We start from the raw sequence: 16832 nt of genomic DNA on the forward strand, positions 1-16832 counted from the left end.
GCTCTGAATTAAAATGTTGAGATTGGAGTCCAACACAGCTGCCTTTAAAGACTTTTGGGGGAAAAAGGGAGCAATTTCATGCAACTCAGGCTATAAATACTCCAATCCAATTGTCAACCATAAAAATTTAACCATACGTAGACAAACCACTGATAAAAAAAATATCCCATTGCATGAATCAACCCGAAGATATAATTATAAAATCTCATTCACATGAAGAGTCTTAATGTTCCAAAATTCCAAATAGCAATCAAGGTGCTTTTGATTTCTTAAATTAGTCAAAGTGATACCGGTTGTAAGGGAATACCCAAACTGATCCGATAATGGGAGATGTTGGATGGCTGGAATATAATTCGGTAAGGTGGATTGAATCAAATACTTAAGATAATAAAAAGGGATAAATGGCTAACCACTCTATGGGATACAGAAACACCACCCAAAGAGATACAAAACCCGAACTCGCCACCTAAGAAATCCACCAATGGGATAAGAGTTTAAAAGAAGAAATCCATCTTCTGAATTACAAAGGCTATATAATCTGAAAATACACTCTAATCTTATTAAATCCAGCCAAAAGGCTTATATAAATCTTAGAACAACCCTCTAAGTATGAGAGAACGAAATTAGCAATTAAAACATTAAATTTGCAAGACCAAAGTCAGACTTGACTCATAGAAACTAAAAACACAATAAAAGACATGTCTATCTAGGAGAACTAAAACATAAAGTCTAATAATTCCCTAGGAATTACTAATTAAAGACTATATGACTTCTTTAGAAACTATAACTCATTAATGATATTATTGAAGGGGAGAAAACGTTCAAAATAATGGGTTGCCATTATGGGCTTCAAGAAAAACATTTGGGCTGGGCTTGCGACACTCCGGTGTCACAAAGTCTCTCTTGCTTACTCTTTATTACCCCCTCTCTGCTCCATTCCACCGTACCCAACCTTAATGGTCACCATTACCACCACAACCACTATTCTGCTACCCAACAATACTCCCTAGACCATTGATGAGAATGATAAAAACGTCGCAGAGGTCAAGTTGGACTTCCAAGTGGTAGCTCTATGTCCTGGTCTCATATGCTACATTCTCCTCTTCATAATAGTCTTTATCATTCTCATTGTCAAGTCCCAAATGCTTCTCAGCAGTCAAAATCTGCTACCAGAAAAAAATACCAACAGCTTACACTTCGAAAACATACCATCTTGGCTTTCAGCCACTGTTGTGTCTCACCAGAACTTTCGTCTTGCTACGTTTTGCCTCAGCCTCTGCCCTGTCTCACTGGGATTTCACCTCGCCCTGCTTTGGCCGACTTAAGTCACTGATGGGTGTGAATTGAAAGCAGATTGGGGAAATGGGTTTCGGGTGTGCACAGTAAACTGCTATCGATTTAAGTATCTATGTAAATTATTGATCCATTGGCAAAATCCATTTACTAATTTCAAAATGGATGGATAGGATTTAAGGAACTCCATAGTGAAGTTTAGCATTGACCTGCCACCATTATCCTGTTAGATTAATAGAGGGCTATTTATAATTTGATTATATACAACAAGTTCTACGAACAATCTAGATGTCATCCTAAAGATATGGTCAACTGTTTGCAGACTTTGTGGTTAAAGTCTTTCCTAGCAGCCTACAAGCCTAGACTTTGAAAGTCAACACAGAACTCTAGACATGCTAGCAAACTGAAATCCTTGCAAAGTGCAATTGAACTACCACCAATCCTAAGGTCTAGGTGAACTCTAATGAACCCAAAACAGGAAAAGATTTTGACAAAGACATTAATGATGTTTAGAAAAGAAACAATAACATTCCTATCCAGTTTGGTTGTATTAACATTTAGCAGATCATAAAATGCTTAAAAGGAAGTTAAAATATTCTATTCTGTTCAATACTAACACAAATGATAGCTAAGAGAAACTAGAAAACTCATAGCTACAAGATTAAGTATACATTCTTTGTGTGTGAATGTGTGTTTGTGGCCATAGTATGCTCCTTCAATGGCCTCTTATCTCTATTCCATGAAAGCATCCCCTTTAAATTTATATTTTACTCACATAAGATATACAGTCAGTACAAATAACTAATGCTAGCTGTTAGTTTAAAGCAGGACTTTGCACTAACAACTGATGGTGGAAAAAAGAGAAAGCAAGGAATATTTAAAAAAGAGTTAAAACTCTTTCAAAATCAAGTTAATATACTGAACATAGTAGATACCTGAACCATATCTCACATTAATTCTCACATAACAATCTCTGGTTTCAAAATGCTAGATTTAATCTCCTTATGAGGCAGGACAACGCCCCCATTGCTGTAAATTTCATCACCTACATGAACATCTTCTCCTAAGATTGTCATGTTCTCTACTCGAGCCCACCTCCCAACAGTGGAATGCCATCCAATGATACTACTGGAGATGCAAGCATGCTTCTTGATTCGAACTCCACGCATTAAAGTACAGCATGAGAGCCTAACCCCTGGCTCAATTACACATCCTGGACCAATGGCTACATCAGGTCCAATAAGACAACCATCCCCAATTACAGCAGTCTCATCTATAAGGACATTTCCTAAAATGTGAGATCCCTTGGCCAATTTTGGTGAGGATTTTTTCCGCAAGGAATCCAGGTACAGTCTTAGGCCTGTAATGTAATCTTTTGGCTGTCCAATGTCCATCCAAAACCCAGGTAAGAGCATAGCATAAAGCTTTTTCTCTGCTGCAATCTTAGGAAACACCTCCTTTTCAATTGAAGTGGGCCTCAATTCAATCCGATCAAGAACAGAGGGGTTCAACAGGTAGATTCCAGCATTGATCTTGTTGCCCACAAATATTTTTGGTTTCTCTACAAATTTTTCTACTTTCCCGGTTGTTTCTTCTGTAACCACCACACCATATTTTGACGGCTCATGCACCTAAAACAAACAAGAGATTTCTCTTTTCAGTACAGACAAAGGGCTTATTATCCAGATATAAAGTAATAATTGAACATAATTACCTTAGTAACCATAATTGAAGCTTCCCCACCATGACTTTTGTGGAATTCAATCATTTCTTTTAGTGGGTACTCACTTATAACATCACTGTTAAGGACAAAGAAAGGCTTGCCAGAGCCATCTATCAATTTATCCCTTGCTAGAGCTAAAGGACCTGCTGTACCAAGGGGCTCAGTCTCCTGTGAGCAGGTGATCTTGATTTCAAGCTTTTTCTCAAATTCTTTTAAGAAATTCAGCATAAGCTGCAGAAGGAGTAAAAGGAATTACATACTTATGGACATTTCAAAATTTGGCAGCAACAATGACAAAATAAAATATAAAGGAAGCTTTATTAATAAATAAAAAATGTTGTGATTTTACCTCTGGTTGGTAATTGATGGCCAAAACCACTTCAGTCACTCCAATAGCTTTGAGAGCTTCAATCTGGTTACAAATTATTTAGCCCATGGTTAAAATAGGGACTATACCGATCAGCCCAGCTAGTCAATTTCATATGATGGAAAAAATTTAATAGGTTGGAAAGATTCATACAACTATTAACTTGGTTTCCTCTTTTCGGAGCAAGAGAATAATTTATGACAAACTCAGATAGATGAACTAATAAATAGAATTTAATTCAAATTATACTTTGAAATTAAAGCAAGTCAGAGATAAAGCCTCAAATTTGATGCCAATCCATAAAAAGAAAAAAAAAAGAGAGGGGGTGGAGGGGTCTTATGCTGGATCTAGCACAACGCCATGGAAAAACTGTAACAAGAAAATGGGAGGGAAGAGAAAACCCAGTGAAGTGTCAAAAGACAACAGCACAAATTATTTCAAGAAAGAAGGGCATGCTGCAAAGACAAACCTGATGCAGTATCATGGGTTTGTTGGCAAATTCAACCAGCGGCTTTGGTGCACTGAGGGTCAAAGGCCTCAACCTTGTTCCAAACCCTCCAACAAGAATTAGTGCTTTCATGGTGACAGCCTAAATCCTTCTTTTCCTGTATTGTTAAACCCTCAGACTCAGTAAGTACCTTATGCCAAATGTAGATAATATGTAAGGAAAAAAAATGCATAAAAAACGGGTATCAATATCGAATAGACCCTCGTTCTTATTAGCTCTTCCATTAACGTATAGTTGATAAACTCAAACCAACATCCCTTAATTTAAAATTGTGAACAAATTTAAATGGATCTTCAATCTTGACATAATCACTAAATGCAGGTGCAAGTCAGTGTTTTTCATAGAGGGAAATCTTCCAAGTAATAGACTAGTTGTGATTGATATAAACTAACTATGAATTTAATCATTTAACCATTATTCTGATAGCGATAATAAGGAAAACCTATATGTATGCTTCAGCTGAATTAAGGATGCAAATTTCCATCCATTGCTGATTTCCTCAAATGTGCAAAACATCAAAATTTAATTCTTAGTTATTTGTACAGGAAACAACATATGATATAATAGCAACAATAATAGCACCCAATTCATCGAATTTTGTTTTCCAGACATAAAAGTTCACAAATTTATGAGCAGACAGAACAAATTTGAATCAAAATGTATTTCAGAACATACAATTTATATAGCAGTGACAATTTGTAGATTCCCAGAATGTTTTGGATAAAATAAAAGATTCTCAATGTACAATCAAAGGTAGATCAAAACGAAGTTAAGGGAGAAAATACTAAAACTCACAAAGAGAGAGACAGAGAGAGAGAGCTGATGATGAACGTTCTGCTGAGACAGACAAAGGTTTCGATATAGGACTCTCTTCGAATTTTAAGAAATTGGAAGCTTCCGAGGTCTAAAGTAAATGTCTAAACTCTTAAACTCAGTTTTGTTTTTGAGGAATAAGAAATAGCGTGGAGTCTGCGTCATATCTCCGAGTTGGCTAATGGTCATTGGGTGCTAGGTCACTTTTAAGGAAGACGAGTTTATTTTGTTTTATAGATAGACAATAGAAATAGTGATATACGAATATCCATCTATCTATTCTATGATCCAATCTACCGACATATCTAATTAGATTAAAACTTTTCTTTGGATAAAAAATCTGATTATAATTTTTTTCGTGTCTATTTCATCAATTGATTTTTGACGTAGACTAAGATGGAATTCCAAATCTTTTATTCAACTATTAGAGACTTTATCAGTTGAACTAACTGAAACCCAAAAAAATTATTGTTAAAAAAAAGTAATTGAGAAATTTAAATAATTATAAGTCACAGTTTTAAAAATTATATATATCTCTTCTCAAAAAAAAAAAAAAGTTAATTATTACCTTTTTACAAATTTACAAATTTGTGAAAAACCCAAACCTCCCACTACAAAAAAAAATTTCAAAAAATTATATATATCTCAATACACACAAACCTCCCACTACGCAAATGCTAACTTCCCACTACCCACTATACAAAATCAAACGGAAAATCCATTCAACTCATATTTAAGATTCAGTTTTCACTTCTCATTAAAAGAATTATATAAAATAAAAAAAAAAAAAAGTTTCAGCTTTCACTTTGCATATGTTAACTTCATTATTCTAAAGAAAAGTTAGAATGAATTTTGCTGATTAATTTGGAACAAATATGGCGACTTGGCAAGAGAGGAATCGACTCTAAAAGAGATACATACTATCCAGTCTATCATTTAGTCAACCAATTTTTAAAAATTTCCTTCTCTATCCCTCGATCAAACATTTGATGATACATCTCTGACATTTTTATTAGTTGCACAGAATGGAAAGGTCAGCCACTAGGATGGAGGTAATGCTCTTTCATTCTATTTACTCTTTAAATGATTTTATATATTGGTAGATATTTATTCAATTTGGATTATAAAAAAAAGAGTGCAAAATTGAAGAAGGATAGATAAGAATTTTAATATTTAAAGAGTTTCAGTTTGTCAATTCCCCTCATGTTGCTCCAATATGGTTAACTGACGCCCAAATTTCTGTTGTCAAACTCTCACTCTCTCACACTACCTACTTAAGACCCTCTCTCACTTGTTGACGATGTCACCGTGTAGTCCATAAGTTATTCCTTATTCATTTTTCTTTCCAATTTTTTTTTATACTTAAATTAGATCCCATTATCTTTTGAACCATGTTTTTCATATATTTGTTGAATTGCTTGAGGATTTGTTTAATTTTTTGTAGTTGCATAATTTAATTACATGTAGTTAGGGTTTTAGAATAGTTTGAAGATTTCTTTTCCTTTGTCTATCTTAAAGGTTTATGGGCAGTATGATTTGGAAATTCAATCTTCCAAAGTTTTGTGCAAACAATTTTTAAATTTCAATTATTTATGAAAAAAAAAATTATTTGTTACTTTCTCAAAATATACAAATTGAAATTGCATCCCAATGGTGTAAATTGTGGTTTATTCTTCTTTCTAGTTTTACAGATTCACTAGCCATAAAATTCTACAAATCAACAAAGAATTTAAATCTTCTTTTCCTGTGGATGTTGGAAACTCAATCCACTTTATTAATATCAATATTAAAATAAAGTGTAATATGTGTCTTATGTTTTTAAAGGTGAGGCATTAGGGCCTTGGATTAAAACCATGTACTTAAATCTCATTCTACTTTGAGTTTGTTAAGTTATTATAGTTGTTAAGATGTCTTTTTAATAAATTTTCTCATTGACTGTATTACATTTTTTGTGTTTCAGTTTTTTTGTCATTGTGAGAAACGAGAGGCCGAGAATATTATTTATCAAAGTAATAACTCAATTGCTAATATCACACCCCCTAGATCGAGAGTTTTATATTTTGGGTTGCCATTTTTTATATTTATGTATGTATTTATGTTTATGTTTATGAAGTTTTTATATAATAATTGTAATTAAAACAAATGGTCCCTTACATTAATAACTCTTTAGGATTTCTTAAGTGGTAAATAAAAGTAAACGTGATATGTTAGAGTAGATTAAGAACCTTCTTAAAAAATAATAGCAACAAATTTAGATATGAAAAAAAATAATAAGTCATTGAGCACAAATATAATTCAGGTATACTTAAATTTTTCTTTACCTTAGGTTTTGAATATTTGGGTTATTTACAAATTTAAGCATTCTAGCAAATCTAAGCCTTTGAGAATCATATATCTCTGAGAATTATTGCTATTGGTTTGTGTTTTCTGCTTAATTCTGCTGGAATACTGACCAGTGGCTTAGATTCTCTAATATAATTTTTATTTCAGCAAAACTAAGCATAGGAACAAGTCTGAGTTTTATGAGAATCATTGTATTGACATTGTTTGTATGTGAATATTTTAAGTTGAGTGAGAGCCATGTTCTAATATGGCTTTTATGTGAATTTCAAAATTAAATAAAGACCTGACAGGCTATTAAATAAAGTATTATGTTAGAAAGAACAACATTTATGATGCTTGAAATTAAATAGCCTATAGCAAATTATAGCCCATATAAATTGATCAGAGATCATCTATGTGAGTTGGAGTGTTCTCACTGATTGATTAGGGAGGAATTATTAAGATTCCCACACTGAGGCCCCACCGAAAAACGTCCCAGTACCAGTATTTCAAAGCTCCAAGCCATAGAGAATATATACATGAACCAAATATGTATAGTGCATTTCCTAATATGAGGGAGAATTTTCTTCCCAAGTATCACAGGTCCAAACCCCACCTACAATTCCACTCTAAGAAGCAAGTTCTGCAACCAGTTTTGATTTAATTCTAAGAAATCATCCTCCATATATAGAACTGCACCTGGCAAACCCCCACTTGCAATCCCACACTAAGAAGTAAGTTCTACAACCAGTTTTGTTTTAATTCTGAGAAATCATCCCCCTTATTTAGAATTGCACCTAGCAAAATCCCTGTTACAAAAAAAAATTACTGTTTCTCAAATTTTTTTGTTTTTTTTTTTACCATAATTAGCATGATCTGCTAAACATTAAAAATTATTTTTCGATACTAATAAAGTCTAATGTGTTTTCAAAAAACGTTTTATAATAATTGGCATTATCTGATAGACATGTATATGTATATGTATATGTATATGTATATGTATATGTATTTTTTTTTTTGTTGAGAAGAAGATGTGTGTGTGTATTTAGAAGAATTTATATGTATATATTTATGTTTATTTTATGAAGTTTTTATATAATAATTGTAATTAAAACATATGGTTCCTTATATTCATAACTCTTTAGGATTTCTTAAATGGTAAATGAAAGTAAACATGATATGTTAGAGTAGATTAAGAATCTTCTTAAAATATAACAAAAACAAATTTAGATATGAAAAAAAAGTCATTGAGCATAAATATAATTCAGATACACGTTAATTTTTCTTTACCTTAGGTTTTGAGTACTTGGGTTATTTACAAATTTAAACATTCTAACAAATCCAAGCCTTTGAGTATCGTTGTATCTCTGAAAATTATTGCTACTGGTTTGTGTTTTCTGCTTAATTCTATGGGAATACTGACCAGTAGCTTAGATTCTCTAATAAAATCTATATTTCAGCATAATTAAGCACATGTATAGGTCTGCATTTTATGAGAATCATTGTATCTACATTATTTGTATGTGAATTTTTTAAGTTGGGTGAGAGACATCTTTTAATATGGCTTTTATGTGAATTTCAAAATTAAATAAATTTAAAATATATTCACCAGGAGATTATTTAATCAATAGAGTTTAATGCTTAGTAAATTTAACAATAAATGAAGTACTAAAAGAAAAAAGGGTTTGGCTTACCTCCAGTACTTTTTTAACTAAAATTTCCTTTTGTTTTAATGAGAAACTACCACATCACCCACTAACTAAATAAAAGATAAAGATTAAAAACAACTATCACTTACTATTGTATATTTAAAACAAAATGAGATCTTCAATTAAAAAAATACTAGAAGTAAGCTAAACCCAAGGAAAAAAGGTGTAAACTTCAAACAATTAATGATTTATCAAAGCAAGCATGCATATGTAATTTGTTGGTGGAATTAATAGAACATTAGTTCATATGGTAAGTTTCAAATCATAGTCAACCACAGCACTTGTTAGAATTAAAGCTAATAAAAAAAAGGTTAGATATATTAACCTATCAAAAAGAAAAAGTTAGATATCTTAACAAAATGAAACTAGTGTGTGTATGGGACTATTATATAAATATAATATAATATAAACTTATAATATTTACTTCATAATAATTGTTCTTTAATTGGAAGAGTGCACATATAAATAAAATATAATATAAACTTATAGCATTTACTTCATGATGATTGCTCTTTAATTGGGAGTGTGCACGAATTGGCATAAAGTGTTGAAACTTGATGACAACAAATGCATTAAGGCAATATGACAACAAAGGCAATGTCAGGTTTAGTAAATGCGGCATATTGAAGAGAACCAACCAAACTATGAGATTGAGTAGGATCAAAGAGAGAGGTGAAGTAGTGGAAATGCATAAAGTAGAGGAGGAGGAGATGGGGGATGGAGCGAGGCTTTGAATTAGACATGTGAAATTTAGCCAAGAGTTCGAGAATGTATTTCCATTGATGAACAATAACCAAAGGAACATGTAATCAACTTGAAGACCCAAAAAATACTGGAGAGGCCCTAAGACCTTGAGCTCAAAATGTGTTGAGAGTTGATAGATATGGGCAGTAATAACAGATTGAACATTGCGTGTGATATATAACAATATCATCAACGTAGAGAAGTAGATAGGCACACCTTGAATTGCCAAAACACAAAGAGGCTTAGATATAATTATCACCTTTTTTTTGGTCTCACCTTTAAAGAAAAAAAAAAAAAAAAAGCTAAATTATTTATTTTTGTATCACATTTTAATAAATAAGTTATAGAAAAGGACAAGATGCCAAATTCACTATCTTTAACATTTTTTCGCAGGTTAAATATGTTACACACAAGTTGTTTTACACATACTCCAAAAAATAATTGAAATTGTGACTTTATCCCAAAAAGCAATTGCATTTGTAGAATTAATATTTCAATTGCTTTTTAAGGTGTATGTAAACTGTGTAAAACAACTTGTGTAATAAATACTACTATTTTTTAACACAATGCACAAAAATGTAATATCCCATCTTTGTTTGTTTTGTTTTATGTTTTTTTTTTTTTTTTTTTTTTTTCCTTCAAGGGTTGTCAACCCCACGGTCCAACTCATTCCCTTTTGTGTAAAAAAAAAACCTCCTCAAATCATAAGCAATTCATCTTTTACTTATGTTTGCTTCTGAATTTTTTTTCCTTTGTGTAAAGTTCCTGTAATCAAAGCCAAGCATGCATGTCTTTGTTCATGAACGCCACCCTTTTTTTTTTTTTTTTTTTTTGGGTGGTAATCAAAGCCAAGCATGGTGTACTTAGATCCTCTAAGATTATTATTGTATTCCAATATTTGACGGATGTTTTGAAATACTGAAATTGGTAAAATATAAAGTAAAACATTTATACTTTTCTAGTAAAACATGAGACTTTAATTTGTTCATGCACAAGTGATAATCAAAATGCGGCATGTTAGACTTCTCCAAGTAAAAAGATACAGATGAACCGGCTCGTCTGTCATTAGATCTCATATATTATCGATGCATTTGTGTAATCGTGCTTACAAATTCTACAGTTTCTTATACAAGCTTACTTTTCTTAGAAACTTTAGATTGTCCTACTGACTACGAGACCATATTTATAAAGAGGGAAAATGCTACAAAAATTCTTGTCACAACTCACAAGTTATTAAAGAAGTACCAATATACATCTAATAAGTAGCAGAAACCTCACTACAAACAATACCAATGATGTACTCAATCTCATCAGCAACTTCTTTCATTGACGGCCGGTTTTGCCTATGCTCATCCAAGCACGCTGCTGCTAGAGATCCCAGTGCCTTCATAGTCTCCAATTCTACCTTCCTAGCGCCTTCTTTAAGCATTGGAGCGATTGCATACATGAGCTTCTCTTCTCTCAATATCTTCTTCATAAAAACAACCAAGTTCACATCTTCATCTTCTCTCCTGAAATCAATAGCTTTCTTCGAAGTCAACAGCTCCAGCAAAACAACTCCAAAGCTATAAACATCACTCTTATCGGTCAGTTGGAAGTTTAGATAGTATTGGGGGTCAAGATAACCTAAAGTTCCTTGAGCACATGTTGTAATATGACTTGTTTCGTTCACATCCAACCTTGACAGCCCAAAGTCTGAAACTTTAGCATTAGCCTTTTCATCTAGTAAAATGTTGCTTGATTTTATATCCCTGTGGTAAATCCGTGGTATAGCAGAAGTGTGGAGATATGCAAGCCCTTCAGCTACTTGGTGAGCAATGGTAAGCCGCCGGTACCAGGAGAGTGGCACTGGCTTGCTAGAATGAGTCCCATGGAGATGATAAAAAAGGGTTCCATTTGGAATGTACTCATAGATTAGAAGAGGTTGATGAAGCTCAACACAACAGCCCAGAAGTCGGACTAGGCTTCGATGGTTAACCTGGCAAAGAATTCGTACTTCATTGAGAATTTGATCGATACCCTTTGTGTTTCCAGGCTTGGCACGCTTGACGGCTATGGTGGTTCCATCGTCAAGAATGCCTTTGAAGACCTCGCCAAAACCGCCGGAGCCAAGGAGTTTGTGCTTGGAGAAGTTGTTGGTTGCTCTTGTTATTTCTTTGCCAGTGAAGATCCTGGCTGATTTGCCACAACTGTTGTTGGCACTCAACAGGTCTATCTGCATCTTGCTTAGACTTGATTGGGCTTTTCTCCTAATGCACTGTCGATGCTTGTACACTATAGCGGAAATTAAGACTCCGAATAGCATTGCACCTCCAGAAAACATTAAGCCTACAAATATATAATGATCGCAAAGTTGAGTCCTACCGTACAAGAAAATGCAGGAACTATGAAGTCTACATTTGCATTTTTCTTTTACTTTATAGCTTATTGTTTTATACTTTTTAAAATTTTAATTTCTCTAAGTATAACTATATCTTAACGAACTTTCAATAAATAAACATTGTAAATTTTCAAACAAAAAAGTTGAATGCAAACAGAGAGAGAGGTTCTATGAGAATTTGTACATACCTTCAATGAGTGGAGTTAGGCTCTCTCTACCATGGCAACCTCTTCCATGTTGACATTTCACGTCTGCCAAAAGCAAGAGGGCAACATAATCAAAGATTCAAAAGACCACAGGTTTTTTTATGGAAATACTTGAAAAAACTGTCTTTGATTGTGCATCGCAGATTTCAAAAAAGATCGGATTGCTACCAATTTGTATTGGCTTTTGAGAGATCAATTATTCTAGGTGCAAAGTATTTGGGAGTAATGATATAGAGGACCTGAATTGTTTGATAATTTAGTCTTTCCAATTGTATTATGTTTGGAAAAAAGCACACATTTGGGGAGTGATCGCAATGGTTTTGGTGCCAGTGGAAGACTAAAGTTCCTTTCTAAATTTTGTGGAAAAAAGAAAAAAGAAAGAGAATGAAATCGAGGGCGACTTTGCACAAAATTACCCCCAAGAATTTTTCATGTTATATAGCAATACTTGGTAATTAACTATTGTAATTTCTTAATGAGAAATAATGGTATATTCATAATATTTTCACAACAAATTTTATGTGACAGGTTATTACTTATTGTTACTAGTAGACAAAAAAAGTAATTTTAGTAATAAATTCAAATTAAAAACCTATAACAATCTACCAACTAAAATTTGATGTAAAAGTGTTGTAAAAATGTTGTGAATGTATCATTTTCTTACTACTTAATTAGTGAATCCATGATCCTATTCCCAAAACCTTTAACATGACCTTCAGTTGTGTTTCTAACATCGTACTAAACAAGAATACTAGGGAATCAATGGCTTCTACGACTCTAAGCACATGGCCAGGTTAGCATCGTGCATCTCCAAATCACGTTTGTGCCATACATTTACTCACAAATCTAGGTTTTTGCATGGCATTCTGTGGTTTGGTAGCTGCAAGAAGCTAGAAAACTATAATATAATGCACGCATTACATGGTGAAAAATAATATTAGTGTCAGATTATCAAAGAAGATCATTTATGGTGAAAGATCTCCATTCCAAAATTAACAATTATACCACCAAAAATAATTACTATGATAGTAATAATAAGAAAATAAGAAATTAAAAAGCCAATGTAACAGTGCAACTCACTTTTGCAAACTCCATTGATGGGGTCCCATTGAAACCCAGCCTTGCATAAGCACCGTCCAACACTCGCCGAATTAAATAAACATTCCGAATTCGCCAAATCTCTACAATCAACCGGCATTTTGCAGACTAGCTCATGTGGCAATGCCCACTCTATCTCCAATCCTGGCTGTGGCCATTCATTCACAGGCAAAGAAGTATCCAAATTTACAAAACTTACATAGGCTGAGCACCGTTCCTGTCGAATTCTTATCCTATACTCGCTGAAAGACCCACCTGTCTTAAACCAACAGCATAGCACTGGCGAAAATCCACAGGCGGCTGCCACGGCCGCAGTACCTCTAATGTAGTTATGGCACATGCTAGCTGATGAGCAATTCATTGAAAGTTGAAGCATTTCAGTGGAACAGTTCATAAGCATGACTGTGTTGCTGCTAGTGATGTTGAATGGGAGGTTATTGTCTAGCTGTATTCCATTGCTCCAAAGATCGGCTGCCATGCATGTGTTCTTAGCAAAGCGGGGTGGTCGGAGAATTAGCCTTTGGATCTGAGGATTGATGGATGTAATCACGTAGGATGATCCATTGAGTGCATTGAACCAAAGTGTGCCTGCTTTGCACTGAACCTTATAGGATTGGTCACCACAGTTAGGTCCAGTGCTAAGTGGATATGGCACTAGAGTGTGACCACAGTCCTCGCAAAGCTTTGCTGCAATGACACACTCGGTGAAACATAGCAATGTTACTATTAGGACTATGAGAGAGAGCATATTGTACTCCATTAAAGGTTTAGTGGTTTTGAACTTTTGTGGTGGAAGTGCTCTCTAATTGGCCAGGCTAACTCATTTACTGTTCCGTTTTAGGCTTTTAGGCAGTGTATTTCATTTCTTATAAAATAAAATTTCTGCTATGAAACTAAATTAGAAAAATATATTTAGATTATAATTCAACTAGGGGATAGTCCATCTAATCTCGTACGGCACAAATGGGCTGTTGATGTTACCAATGCTTTAGGAGAAAAGAGCACGTGCTCTCTGAATAAAATATGGGGCAAGCAAATCGTAAACTTTTGGGTTTCTTAAAGTTTCCTTAAATGCAGGACTATGTTTACGGCGAAGATTCTTGTGCTCAGAAATTAATGGAATCAAACCCCTGTAGTACTGTACTATATATTTATTATTTATTAGTTACAGTAATTATTTAACTTAGCTAACCTTGTGTGCCTCGAAGTACATGACTGTTCGCTGAGTTTTTTTTTTTTTTGGGATGAAAACTAATGTGGTTGTTGCATTAACAAGCCTCACTGATTTGGCTTGGTGAAACCATTCAGCCAGGTTCAATTCAAGAAACAAACGACATTCCCCATTCCCATAAGGATTTGTAGAACTTAGAGAGATCACATAAGTGGGCCTTGACGATTTCCAAAACTTCTGTCTCACCATCTTTAATTTGAGAGATGAAGATACGTTATGTCAATTTTGATCAAAATTATCTAAATTGGTGATTCATCTATTTGGTTAAAATTTTCAAGATCCAAAGCTGCTTCAGCTTGTTTAGCTTCTCATCACCTTGTTCACCTTCCAAAACAAGTTTCATGGGTTTAATTTAACTATTTTCACTTTTCCACTGCCGATGAAATGCAGTGAGGGTGCCACGATACTAGCTTTCGATGATATCAAAGCGTGTAATTCATGATAGGGTCTGATAATGAGTACCCTAGAGCATTTATTAGTAGATTATTTTTAAAAAAAATTGATATCACTTTTATGAAAAATATAAAAGTCTATTAAAAAAATAAGTTACCTCTTAAAACAATTATTAACTTTTTCCTTTTGTGATACTCCTCGTAAAGGGAAGAAAGCACCATAGAAAGCATAAAGAAAAAACCCTGAAGAACACGTTAATTTTACACCTTATCATGACATACAATATATAGAATACTTGTGTCATTCTTATCAGTAATGACAAACTACTGTGGATCACTTATTTTGAAATTAAGAAAACTGAAAATGTACTATAAACCCATGCCATCAAGATATCAGCCTAATACGTGTAATTGGTGGCCTGCTAATCAAGATGGTAAATTTTCTTTCTTCTTCCACAACTAAAAATTTAAGTTATTGCGGCAGGTTTCTAAAACTGCCACTATATGTCACATATTGCCGCACTTTTTGGAACAGTCCCTACATATGAGATATATTGGTTTTAGCGGCGCTTTTGGAGCGCTGCAATAGACCGTATTTCTTGTAATGCTCTTTTTTTCCCCCTAATTTATGTAATACTAACTGGCCACCCATTGCTTGTTTTATACTCACACGCAATTTTCTGTAATACAAACTGATGGTACAGTTTATCAACTATCCAACCCTACCCCAATACCTACTGAAAAGGGGGATAAAAATAGTAGAGATATATGGGAGTTTGGCTAGCGGAGAAGTCTCCGATGCCTAGGTCAATCCACAGACTTTTAGGAGGACTAGAAAGTGTAGTTTAAGGATTACTTTTTCATACCTTTTTTGACAACTGTCTCCCTATTTATGCTTGTTCAACAGATCAATCCCTCTGAGATATTAGCTAAGTTATCCAACCAAACTTGCCTTCCTGATTTATACTTTATCTTGTGAATATTATCTTGGATGCCAATGGAGTAGGTTGACATGAATACACTTGTATGTAGAGAGAATTGACTTGGTTATTTGTTTCTTAGTAAACAATCTTCTCGTGCTCTGATAGAGTTGCCACATCATCATTCTCAGCCGTGTCTACAATGAGGTGACACTTCATTCTCCTTATCACAAATTGCAGTATTTTTACAATCTCAATGTCTCTAAAAAAATAAGCATACTAACATGACTATGACAAAATTGTAGTTTGTCCTATGATTAAAAAGGAAATTGAAATTTATAATGAATGATAGAATATGTAATACTAACATGCTTAGTGATTCATATTTTGTACGTTGTTGTCAATTTCATTCTGTTTCGGTTAGAAAAATTTGCTCACGTTAGTTTATATATAGATGCGAATCACCCCTGACCCCCTATTCCACCACAGCCTAAATTCTAACCCCTTTTGTTCCATTCTACTAAATTCTAATCGGTATGAAGATTTCGGTTCGAATGTGAACAATTTTGTTTTTTAAACTCATTTTACTTAACTTTTTTCATAACTTAACTCACCTATGATTTTTTTTTCAATTCAGAATTTGTTTTTTCATTTGTTTTACCCATACATGACTTTTTTTTTTTCATTTACTTTATCATATTTGACACATTATACGATATTAAGAATGTGCATTATTTGATTTTAAATTCATAAATAATATGGTAAAATATTATATGTTATAAAGAATGACAAAGTTTAGCTATAAAATTAGTAGTAACTTAAGACTACAACCTTACTCAATAAAATAAATATTATTACATATTTTGAAAATCTAACCGTTGAATTGTATGTTTTTTATGCTTTTAATACACTTGTCAAATTTTGTGTCAATCGAATATCATTTACTATGTCATCTATAAGTTTATATTTTATGCATAATTTTAAACCACAAAAACTTGCAATTTAAATAATTTATTGATGACATAGTTATTGGTTTTTAATTTTCTAGAAATTTTGCAAACATGGAGGATATAAGAAGAAGATGTAACCCAATGGTGGATTTGTCAAAATTCACCTTTAATAAAAA

General features: G+C 33.3%; 2 protein-coding genes across 2 annotated transcripts; both read right to left on the reverse strand.

Annotated features, from left to right (window-relative positions):
• Nucleotides 1–2081: 2081 nt before the first annotated feature.
• On the reverse strand, nt 2082–4908 carry LOC115953985 (mannose-1-phosphate guanylyltransferase 1-like). The gene is made up of 5 exons (XM_031071824.1): nt 4687–4908; nt 3853–3988; nt 3366–3428; nt 3008–3247; nt 2082–2924 (listed from the first exon to the last, which is right to left on the reverse strand). The coding sequence occupies exons 2-5, from the start codon at nt 3961–3963 to the stop codon at nt 2253–2255; spliced, it is 1086 nt and encodes a 361-aa protein (XP_030927684.1). The 5' UTR covers nt 3964–3988; nt 4687–4908; the 3' UTR covers nt 2082–2252.
• A 5826-nt stretch (nt 4909–10734) lies between these two features.
• On the reverse strand, nt 10735–13923 carry LOC115951853 (wall-associated receptor kinase-like 20). The gene is made up of 3 exons (XM_031068984.1): nt 13146–13923; nt 12048–12110; nt 10735–11807 (listed from the first exon to the last, which is right to left on the reverse strand). Exons 1-3 carry the CDS (start codon nt 13921–13923, stop codon nt 10735–10737), a joined length of 1914 nt encoding a protein of 637 aa, XP_030924844.1.
• Between the last annotated feature and the right edge of the window lie 2909 nt (nt 13924–16832).

This window comes from Quercus lobata, chromosome 7 (assembly GCF_001633185.2).
Source record: "Quercus lobata isolate SW786 chromosome 7, ValleyOak3.0 Primary Assembly, whole genome shotgun sequence".
Taxonomy (NCBI): Eukaryota; Viridiplantae; Streptophyta; class Magnoliopsida; order Fagales; family Fagaceae; genus Quercus; species Quercus lobata.